This window comes from Phoenix dactylifera, chromosome 11 (genome assembly GCF_009389715.1).
Source record: "Phoenix dactylifera cultivar Barhee BC4 chromosome 11, palm_55x_up_171113_PBpolish2nd_filt_p, whole genome shotgun sequence".
Lineage (NCBI taxonomy): Eukaryota > Viridiplantae > Streptophyta > Magnoliopsida > Arecales > Arecaceae > Phoenix > Phoenix dactylifera.
Genome location: NC_052402.1, coordinates 10,468,334 through 10,479,626, shown reverse-complemented (window position 1 = coordinate 10,479,626; position 11,293 = coordinate 10,468,334). Strand labels below are relative to the sequence as shown.

Genomic DNA, 11,293 nt, shown 5'->3' with positions numbered 1-11,293 from the left:
ATCGCGATCCTGATAGTAGGAGAAGAGGACAGGAACAAATGAACAATAGCGTAATTTTAAAATTTTATTTTATTTTTAATTAATATAAATATAATTTTTTTTAATATAGTTAGAATAACTGTTATATTATGAATATTTATAAAATATATGAAAATATTCATGTAAATATTACTTTTGGAAGCAAATATTTACAAATCCAGTGATGGTGGAAATTAATTCTCCTTGGTTACGAAGAGATCAAAACCGTGCAAGAAAATTAACCTTCACACTTCCCAACGAACCGCCTCAATCGTCTCAGAATCAGATCAGCTGAAAGGCATAAAATCGCCGTAAGCGAAACCGCCGTTGACACGTCATCAATGAACAAGAAACTCTAACAAAAGACATCAAATTTAGTTACGTGTTCGTTGACAATTCCCCAACTGTAGATCCTGTGTTACATTCCACCCAGCGGATCACTCACAGATCCCTTGGCACCGCCTTTAATTCCCCTTCGCTTATTTCGTTCGGTACTTCCACTCTGTCTTGATTCCAGCCTTTATTATATTCTTCTCGCTCTCTCCAATAGTTTCGGAAAGAAGAAAACGAGGGAGATTAGGAAAGAGGAAGGGAATCGCTATGCTTAGGGTCGGAGCGAAGAGGTTGCTAGGGTTAGGGCATCGGGGCCCGGCCCCTCCGGCAGCCGCTGGCGGCGCCGCGGCGCGGTGGTACCACGAGAGGGTGGTGGACCACTACAACAACCCCCGGAACGTCGGGTCCTTCGACAAGAACGACCCGACGGTGGGGACGGGGCTGGTGGGCGCGCCAGCCTGCGGCGACGTGATGAAGCTCCAGATCAAGGTGGACAAGGAGACCGGCAAGATCGCGGACGCCTGCTTTAAGACCTTCGGCTGCGGCTCCGCCATCGCCTCCTCCTCCGTTGGTCGGTTCCTTGTTGTTCAGAATTATTTTTTGATTGGTTGATCGTTTCCTGGTGCGAGGGCTTTAATTTTTTCTCTGATTAATGGACTTTCTTTTCCTGCAAAGTTGTTTTTTCCCTAATCAATCCTAAAGTAGAATTTGATTGACTGGAAGTTTTGTGTGATCTTGCCATTGCTATTGATACATATTTAGGCAGAGCAAGCAGAGCAAGGGATGCCTCAAGACGGGTAAACCAATTCTATGGCCAAAGATCTGTATGGAAACCTTGTTTTGAGATTCCCCGTAAGAACCTGAGAAGTAAGAAACTAGCGGTTAGAGAGCCACGTTCCTCTCTCGGAGTTGAGTTACTCCATTCCTCTCTGTATTTGAGCGCATCTCCTTTTTTGAGTTACTCCATTCCTCTCTGTATTTGAGCGATTTATCAGGCCTAAGGAGAGCCTGATAAATCGGGTTCCCAATGGCAAATACACGAACCTTGTCACTGCCCTTTAACTTAACACCGAACCTACCCATCTCGGGACGCGTTTTCATAGAATCCCACCACACTTGTTGTGCGGGAATGACGAAACTATTAATTAGCCACCCAAGACCGATACCCCTTTCTGGTTTAGGAAGAATAGGATCGTCGTATTTATGCTGTTCAGCAGTAGTACTATTGAAATTACTGTTTATTTATGACTGTATCCTGTTGTATTTCAATAGTGTAGGTTTTGATATCAGAAAATAAGTTTGAATTTGATCCTTTTCTGATTACTGATATGCGAACAATCTAAGAAATGATCTGCTGAGTTTCAGATATCTGTTGAAGAAGAACAATAAAAGTCATAATAAACAGAATTTTTAGGATTTATAGTGCGTATTTCCAACATTGTAGTTTTGCAAGCTAAAACAACAGCAAAATAACTTGCCTAGCTAGATATTCTAATCAAACTATTACAGTACTTACAAGTTCCTATTCACTAATGCTGCCTTCTGCTTGATTGTGGATTATGATGTTATGTTGTCAGACTAGGTTTGATGCAATGTAATTAGCAATCTGTATGGAATCTTGGTCCTCTTTAAGCCTTTCAGCATATTGTTTGTGCTGGCTGCACCGGTCATTTGGTCATTTGCATTATGTTAAATTATTCTGTAAGATCACACGTGGCATTATTTATTATTAGTTTAAAACCTCACTGAAACATTTCTTTTTGGAAATCCTTGCAACATTATGTTATGTAGAGTTTTATTTCTGATGTAGGAAGCTTACGTTTAACCATGTTACTTCTGGTAATCTTCATTAGATAAATTAGTGTTACTGTATCTGATTTTACTTTGTTGCAGCTACTGAATGGGTGAAAGGGAAACAAATGGAGGAAGTTCTATCCATCAAGAACACGTAAGTAATTGTTTTCATTCTATGTTGTTTTCTTATGTTGTATATTTTTTTTCACTTGCTTTTCATTCCCTGTTCTTTTATGCACTATATGCTTTTGTTGATTTTATGGTGTGGGTTTCCTGTTGCATTGTGTGGCTTGAATCTTTTTTTATTTTTGTTTATGCTTGGAATGGATTCCTGTGCTCGTGGAAGTTTAAATCTTAACTATAGAGATGCTAGCTAGTATAGTGGGTTGGAGCAGTAAATATTTACCTTTTCAGTTAGAAAACTTGTTGTGATGATCAAATTTTTATCCTAATGGAATGTTGGATATCATTCATATATAAAGACATAGAACTTACAGCACCTATCTTGGTCTGTTTCTGTGTTGGTAGAGTATTCAGATGGGTCAAGATGGACAGGAATAGGTTGAAGTGACCACTAAGAACAAGAATGTACAGGAAAAACAAAAAAATTGTGTCCCAAGATGCCAGGCCATCAGAAGTGTCGGTATGCAACCATCTTGTCCATCCTGAGTTGCTAACTAGGATTGTCGGGATGTCTTGGTCTATAAGAGAATTGATATTTTGGGGGTGTTTTGGATATTGTTCTCTTTTCGGAATCGTATGGTACTAATGGGACGGGTTGGTGCCATCAAGACATAAGTACATGCCTAGAATTCAAACTCATCAGGATTCACTCATTATACAATAGCGCATCTCACAAAGTTACGCATGATCAAAATTTGAATTTGTTGTTATAGGAGCACTTTGTTGGTGCTTATTGCTAGTAATTTATTGCATACATTTTCTTGTGGAGGGGAGAGAGTATGACAAGGGGTGTCTTTCCTCCCACTGCTACAACATATATAATTAGATTGCAGACAGCTATTCTCTACATAAATTGTGCATATTTATTCACTCCACCACCTTCCCCTCCCCCCTGCACGCCCCATATCTCATCTTGTTGTTGCAATAGCAATACTGTTTCAGTGAGAAACTTATTGGGACTGTTGATCCTATATGACAAGCTGCTAAAGTGCTAATGAAATGAAGAACTGCATATACTTAGTATTTTGAAATGCTCATGACCATGGTCTCGACACTTTACGAGTCCTTATTTGTATCATTACATGTTATCTTGATGGACAACATCACATGGTGTTAGGTTTTATACTTCAGCCATTACTTTTGCCTCCACTGTTGGAGCAAAAATTTAAAACAATCGGTATCTTATTTCACAATGCTGTAGAACATCTTAGAATGTTGGAGTTGGAGCATGAGATAGACGCCACTGTTTTGTTGCAGTATAAATTAAAGAAGAAATATTTGTTTTCCCGACGAACACAACTAATTTCTTTTTGAGGAAAAAGCTGGACCAAAAAAAAAAGCGAAGTTTCATAAGCCTTATTTACTGCTATGTCTAGATCCTTATTAGTCACCTTAAATGATTGCTTATGTTTTTATGGTACAAGATCATTGGAAAGGAAGAAATGTTATTTGTGAGCAAGTCTTAAATGTCTTTTGGACCTTAGTACTATGCCTTTTTGTTATTGTGAAGATGGTCTTTCACATGATATGTAGTGGCCGTTCATGTCATTTTTTGACCAATGTTTTATCTCATAAGCTTCCTGGGAAGCAAGGTAGCATCAATCCTAGGATATCATGTTAGATGCTATAATAGCTGAATTAAGGCACAAGATTTGCTTAATAATTTCTTTATGTATTCTTTTCCAATTCTGTATCTGCTTGTGTTAAATAATTAGAACTTTATACCTTGTTCATCTGAAGCCTCTTGATTGGAATCATGATATCAATAACTACTTATTTTTGAAGATATTTTGAGACATGGAAGTAGGAGCACATACAACACCTAAGAGACTACTAAGGCATATAGTATTTGGAATCTTCTATTTTTGTGTGCAGAAGTACATTATAAATCAGTATGAGGAACTCTGTTGGACATGATTGTTTGATGCAAAATTAGTAAGTAGTATTTTTTTTGTATCAGCTGTTCTCAATTTGTCAAACCATGTAATAGTTAATGAAAGATGATAAGAGAGAAAGCAGAGACAGAGGACAAGAATGGAAGAGTAGCTTTGAATTTGGACAAGAGTCATTTTGGGGGGCTTTGTTATTAGATCATGTGTGGAAGGTTTAATTGTTCGCCTTGTGTATAAAACACAACTCTTGAAGGCTGACTGACTTGAAAATTCCTCATTGATTACCCTTCTTATTTCATTGAACATTTTTATAGTCTCCCATGTCAATGCTGACCACCCTTAGTCCACCCACTTCTTCTTGTCAGTAAGCATCTTGTGGGGTTAGGCAACATGAACTCCATACTCTAGTCAGTGGAGATGACTTGGTTGACAGGAGATTAGAATCAAGAAAGCACTGGTATCATACATGAGAAGCTTGATTTGTCCAAGTTCAAGATCTGTAGTGGATCTGGAGTCATTTTTGGATCCTACCTCCAGCTCTGAATTTGAAATTGAGATCAATGTTCACCTTTGGGTTTTGGATCCAGTGTAATTTGTGATGGTCTTTGCACGTTCATGAAATAAGTATGGTGCATAGCTTATTTGCCAGTGACTTGGGTGATTGATAGCCTCATCCTCTGGCATACATCCTGCGTGTGGGAGAGCTGGTAGAGCCTGATTGCTCGTAGGACGGGGTGGAGGAGCACTAGGATAGTTGTGGTTAATTGGTTATCTTCAGTCTTGATGAGAGAGGATGAGGTTGAAAGAGTGAGTGAGCAGGGAGAATGGAAGAGACTATAGGTGGTTTTGGTTTGATGGGGACCAGATATCTGTCAAGGCCAGCATCAAAGAGGAGGGAGAGAATAGGGAGGCTTGGTGAGCTTAAGGGCTCGTTTGGTTCGCAGGAAAAGGAGGGGGGAAAGTGTAGTCAACGGGAAAGTAATGAAATGCCTCTTGTTTGGTTGGAGTTTTCAAAGGAGAGAGATGGGAAAGTTACTTTCCCATGGGAATATGATTCCCACATTTCATGGGAAAGTCTTTCCCATGAGAAACATGGGAAAGTTACTTTCCCATGAGGTGGGAATTACTCCTTTTTTATTTTTTTCCAAAAAGACCCTTCAGCATTAAAGAAGCATTAAAGAGGCATTAAAGATCTAATTTTTATTAAGGGCATAATAGGAATTATACATAACTTTCCCAGGAAAGTGGATGGTCAACCAAACATAAGCACTTTGGAAATTTGTCACTTTTCCATGGTTAACCAAACATGCCAAAAGTACTTTCCTAGGTATCCTCTTCCTAGGAATCTAATTCCCAGGAATCATATTCCTAGAAGGGAAAATACTTCCCGCGAACCAAACGAGCCCTAAGAGTGAGGCCTCTGAATGGGAAGAGAATGGAAGGTGAAAGAATGAGAATGGATGAATTTCCATGGGAGCTTCTTGGATTAGTTGGTGTACATGTGGGAATCAATAAAGCAGTCTCTGTGTATATATTTTTTTCCATTTTAATACATTGTGCTGCATTGGTCTTTTGTGCTGAACCTCTTACCTTGGCTAGGAAGTGGGAGGGGTCATGTACTCACGCATTGGCCCATGTCAAGCTCCACGAAGTCACAAATATGAGGAGGTGGGGCACGTTGCATTGCTGAGAGATTTTAGTGGGAGCACCAGGTCAGTTAACAAGTAGCGGTCAAAAGGGATTTCTCAGAGTCAGCAGGAGCACGTACCCCCACTGGCCCCCACTTTGCGCCGCTGGTGCATGTTCCTGACTTTAGCAATTAGGGGCATCAATAGACACATATACTGACACCCAATGGATATAATTGGATCCATTACGTGGTACATGTACATGGAATCACCGGAGGATTGTATTATCACATAGTTTAAAATATGTTGTACTATGGTCTTCAAGGAAAATTCTTCTCTAAACAATGCATTTAGGACTCTGGGAGTTTAGATCACTTAGCTGCTAGGGTATCTGGACTGGCTAAATTTGCAGTTTAGATGCTTTTTTTGACTCACTCCTCCAAACAAATTACCTCAATGGGCAACTAGGGTCACTTGAGCTGGTGATCTGCTATTCACATTCCCAAAACAATGTAAAGCACCAAAGGAGGGGAGAAAATCACTACTGTGATGTTGTATCCTCCATCCTCTTTCAACATTTCATCTGCTGCTCTAATTTTGGAAATCTACAGTCCATCATAAAGAACGATAAAATTAAACCAGCTGTTTCCCACTAGAAGCTTAAGCTAAGATGCAACTATCATATACTTATAGCAAATTGAAATCATATTATTGTCTAGTTGTTTGGTATAAAGCTAGGAATGAATTACTTTGAGACTGAGTGTTGTGGCTTGTATTTTTAAAGTGCCCATCTGTCAAATGACTATGGCGTATGTATTGTGGGCTGGTGTCAAACATTATGGTAGGTGGCAAGGCATTCAATAATTTCAGCTTATTTAGAAGAAGATTTTGTTTGAGATGATGTGGACCATTACGAAGCAGAAAGTTCTTTTTTCTTGGCTAACGTTTGCACCTTCTCTTACATATACCTCTCTCTTGTATTGCAGTGAAATTGCGAAACATCTTTCGCTTCCCCCAGTGAAGCTCCACTGCAGTATGCTTGCTGAAGATGCTATCAAGGCTGCCATAAAGGATTATGAAGCAAAGAAAGGCAAGATAGTGCAACAAAATGCTGAGCCTGTACCAGTCGAAAAGGCAGCTGATGTTTAAAGTGAGTATGATGTTTATGATTCTGCTGTATTAGTCATCTTAACAGCTGGTCCTTCCGGCTGTGTTATAGTAAGAATGACCGCTGATGGTCTTGGATTCTGCATGTGCATCTGTACTGTTATCACAACGACTATTAAGAATGTGAAATAACTATTTGGCTAATTACGGTGTCATTTCGGGTTACATCTTTTTGATGGCGATGATTTTGAGTTTCAGCAGGTTTGGGCAAATGTCTATGGTTTGCTGGGGAACTATTGTGTTATTTTGGGATTTCACTGGACCTGTTTGGAATAGAGATGGAGGATTGTGCCAGCTAAGCTTGTATATGTTGTCCAACTAGTCAGCATCTGGGATTGCCCATATGCCTTCATTACAATATGTGACTCCTGCTTTCATTTCGTGTGGCGCAGATTTATGAGGGGGGCGGAAAACCTGAGCTCTTGTTTTAAGGGTAAGGTCCTGTTCCATCACGCGCACAAACCATGTACTCTTCTCTATTGCTGGCCCTGCATCTGATACATGTGGAGACAAAAAGTTTCCTGTATAAATCTAGACTCTACTTGTGCGCACGCAAGCTTAAGCAAAGATTTTTCTATGGAAGATTGAAACCCGGGTCCTAGTGATCCGAAACGATGCTGTCCAAAGCTTCAGAAGAAATGCCAGCCAAACGACGTTTCAGGCGAGACAGCTACTCCGCCTCGTTTTGCCCGTGGCATTCGTTCTTTAGCGCTGGCTGGAGGACAAGGGCAGTAATCTCGTCGCACCCGTGTGCTGTGAATGGTGGTGAGATTTCGATCTTCGAGCGTCCATACTCTTGGGCTGGGTCCCAAAGTAAAGCAGACCAAACAAGGAGCGTGTGGTCCGACGTCGACCACATTTTGGCCCACCAATAGTTGGAGCATTTTTGCTTTGATGGGAAGGCATCACGATCTTTCGTAGGGGAATTTTAGATTTTTTTTTTTTGATTTTTTCAATACCTACTACTCTTTCGAGCTGGGCCATGGTGCATCTTTCATATTATTCAGAATGTGCTCACGTACGTGGTGTGGTGCTCAGTTAGACGATCGATCAACATGCAAACATGCAATTACAAAACTCGTTAGGATAAAGGCTTGAACAATTTGATTCTATTGAAGGACCAAGGAAAAGAACTTATGGTGGGCCATCTGCGGTTCTGACCGTGCAATAATTGTGGGGTTGCCATTTATCTCACCGCTTGATGTTTCCACGATTTGGAGTATGACTTAGCATCAGAAATTCTACTTTTATTATATTTTTTCTGTTCCCTCCGCCCCGCTTTCCTTCTCATAATGCATTGCATGCCAGGCTCATGCTCACGATCTAAATGCGCAAACGTCCTTGTTGACAATTTGAGCTATAAGGAGGACTCTGAGGCAATCGGAGATTGTATATTTCTCCATCCCATCATTCATCTCATAATTATAAGTTCTTTTATTCTTTTCCATCTTGATCAAAATTAATGCCTTTATTGAAGTTGGATGTCACTGGCTATTGATTAGAGAGAGAAAACAGAATTTGTATTCTCCTACTAGTAGAGATATCTAACTTATATTCTGGTAGTAAACAAATATCTGATTCAAGTTCAACACATCTTTGGCAAAGGGAACTAATTTGCAGATTGGCTATATCTCTCTATCTATCTATCTATTTATTTGTTCATGATCGGTCAATCTATATCTATTCAAAAAAAAGGTTAATTTAACTTTTGTATATCAATCACCTCTAATTATATTGAAATAGGAACTATCGTATGTCCTAATTCAGAGTTAAGTAGTATAATTAATTTCCTTGGAGGATAGAATTGGATTCTAACTGAAAATAAAATATATATCTAGGAATGAGTAGGGGTGGCAATCAGGTCGGGTCAGGCATAAACAGGTCGGGTCAAATACAGGTCGGGTCAGAAAACTATAAATCTGAACCCGACCTGTTTATTAAACGGGTCAGGAATTGCAAACCTGAACCTGACCTGTTTATTAAACAGGTAACCCGACCCGACCCGTTTAACCTGTTTAATAAACAGGTAACCTGTTTACCCAACCCGACCCGACCTGTTTAACCTGTTTGCCCAACCTGACCCGTTTAACCTGTTTAGACCTGTTTAATCTGTCCAACCCAACCTGTTTAACCTGCCCAACCCGACCTGTTTAGACCTGTTTAGACCCGTTTAACCTGTTTAGACCTGTTTAACCCGTTTAACCCGTTTAACCTGTTTAACCCGTTTAACCTGTTTAGACCTGTTTAACCTGTCCAATAGTTAAACGGGTTAAACGGTTTAAACGGGTCAGACATCTAAAACCCGTATCCGACCCAATTAATAAACAGGTTAAACGGGTCGACCTGTTTACGATCCGAATCTGTTTAGGCCAAACCCAAACCTGTTTATGGCGGGTCGAACACGGGTCGGATTGGCGGGTCGGGTCATATTTTGCCACCCCTAGGAATGAGGTCATTGTCCTTTCTAGCCTGCTTATGTTAACACTGAAACGAAAAGATGCACTATGAATCTTGTAAGGGAAATGCCTTGTAATAATTACATAAAAACAATTGAAAAAACATAGACTAGTTGATTAGATGATGATGAGGATGATGATAGTTATTTGAAATTTCCTTCTCAATTTATATTTTTGCAAACATCTCTAAAACTATTGCCAGATTTTCTTTTTCTTCTTTTTCCCTTGACTAAGCATAAACGTATATTGCATGTGAAAAGGCCTTTAGACCTTGGTTTGGTCAACCCAGAGGGCCAACAACCGGAAGCCATGACCGTATAAAATATCACGTGAGATTTTTATGGGCCAGAGTGCTTCTCAACCTCTAACATCTTTTGTTTTTCTTTCTTATATGATTTGCATAGATTTCTAGTTTTTTTTAATGAAGCTTAATCCCAATAAAAAATCAAGCTTACCCATACTTATCACGTTTTGCATTCGTAACAACTTAGAATCTCATCTAAAAAAAAAAAATAGCTAGACATTATTATTTAAATTTCTTAGCTCTATATAAGTTTTCAAGATCCTCCAAGTATATAGATGATATTAGGCTAAACACACATTCGCACGGATCCTTATATTTTTTTCAATTTAAATCTTGATATCATCGTCATGCTAGGAGTTCAAATCCATTTGAATATAATTACAAATATTACGATTGACCTATGATTAGCCCCAATAGACTTGTGTCGCAGCGTCCCCTAATCCACATAGGTCATAAGCCGAAATACTTCGATACTATTTGTAACAATGCAGAACCTCCCCTAAAAGCTAGCCAGAAGGTATTATTTGAATTTCTTTGTCCTATATGGGTATCCATAATCTTTCCAGTGCATAGTTGATATGGAAACAAACATATGCCCGTATGAATGCTCACAACATGTTTTACACAAACAACTCTATTTAGAATTCATGCATTTGCTTTATTCCAGACCTTTATTTCACACTTCGACAAGGTTAATTGATTGATGCTTTCTTCTAAAATCCAGATTCATTGCTTTGCATAAAGAAAAGTTTTACGGAATATATACTTTCACCAAATTCATATTTTTCAATAATATGAATAACAATCCATCAGTCATCCATGGAGGTCATGCAATCTCCAATAATCACTCCAATTACTACATAGAGGCAGAGCAAATTAAATTGATAAAAATGAGTCTCTTGCTACCGGTGGATTTTTTATAAAAAAAAAGAGAGTTAATTTTTTATCATTTTCTTCATGCAAATTTGTCAAATCTAAGGGATCACTAGAGGTGGTCTCCTATCTAATTAAAAATATGTATATTTCACTATAAAATAATGAAACAATCACACGCATAGCCACTTTTATGCTAGATGATTACATATATTTACTTGGTAAAAGCTAGCTTGCCATGATGCTAATATAGCAGAAAGAAACAAGCTCGAGGAGGCTGAGACAGAAAAAGAATTAACACCGTGACATTTTCCCGGGCCAAGGTGTACGTTGAACCTCTATAACCCTCTCCAGATTTTAGCGAAGACCGCTAAACTTTCTTCCAAATCCTCGGTTGGCCCTCCCCTTTATTACTTTCTCCTAGGAAAATGACTCCCACTTAACCCCCCTAGAACATTAACTAAATTCTAAAACCCCTACCCATCCTAAACCACGCCGCCCTAACAAATCCTTGCCGTCCATTCCTTCGACAACGCCTTATCATCGGCCGGTGGCACCTCCTCCATTCGTTTTTACCGAGCCCCCGCCACAATCTCACCCTTATCAAATCAATATGACCAGAAGACAAAATAGCAGCAAAGGACT

General features: G+C 39.3%; 1 protein-coding gene across 1 annotated transcript; it reads left to right on the top strand.

Moving 5' to 3' along the window:
- The first annotated feature begins 505 nt into the window (after positions 1–505).
- On the top strand, positions 506–7,170 carry LOC120112381 (iron-sulfur cluster assembly protein 1-like). Its single transcript, XM_039131560.1, has 3 exons — positions 506–922; positions 2,245–2,299; positions 6,835–7,170. The coding sequence occupies exons 1-3, from the start codon at positions 619–621 to the stop codon at positions 6,995–6,997; spliced, it is 522 nt and encodes a 173-aa protein (XP_038987488.1). The 5' UTR covers positions 506–618; the 3' UTR covers positions 6,998–7,170.
- Positions 7,171–11,293: the final 4,123 nt, after the last annotated feature.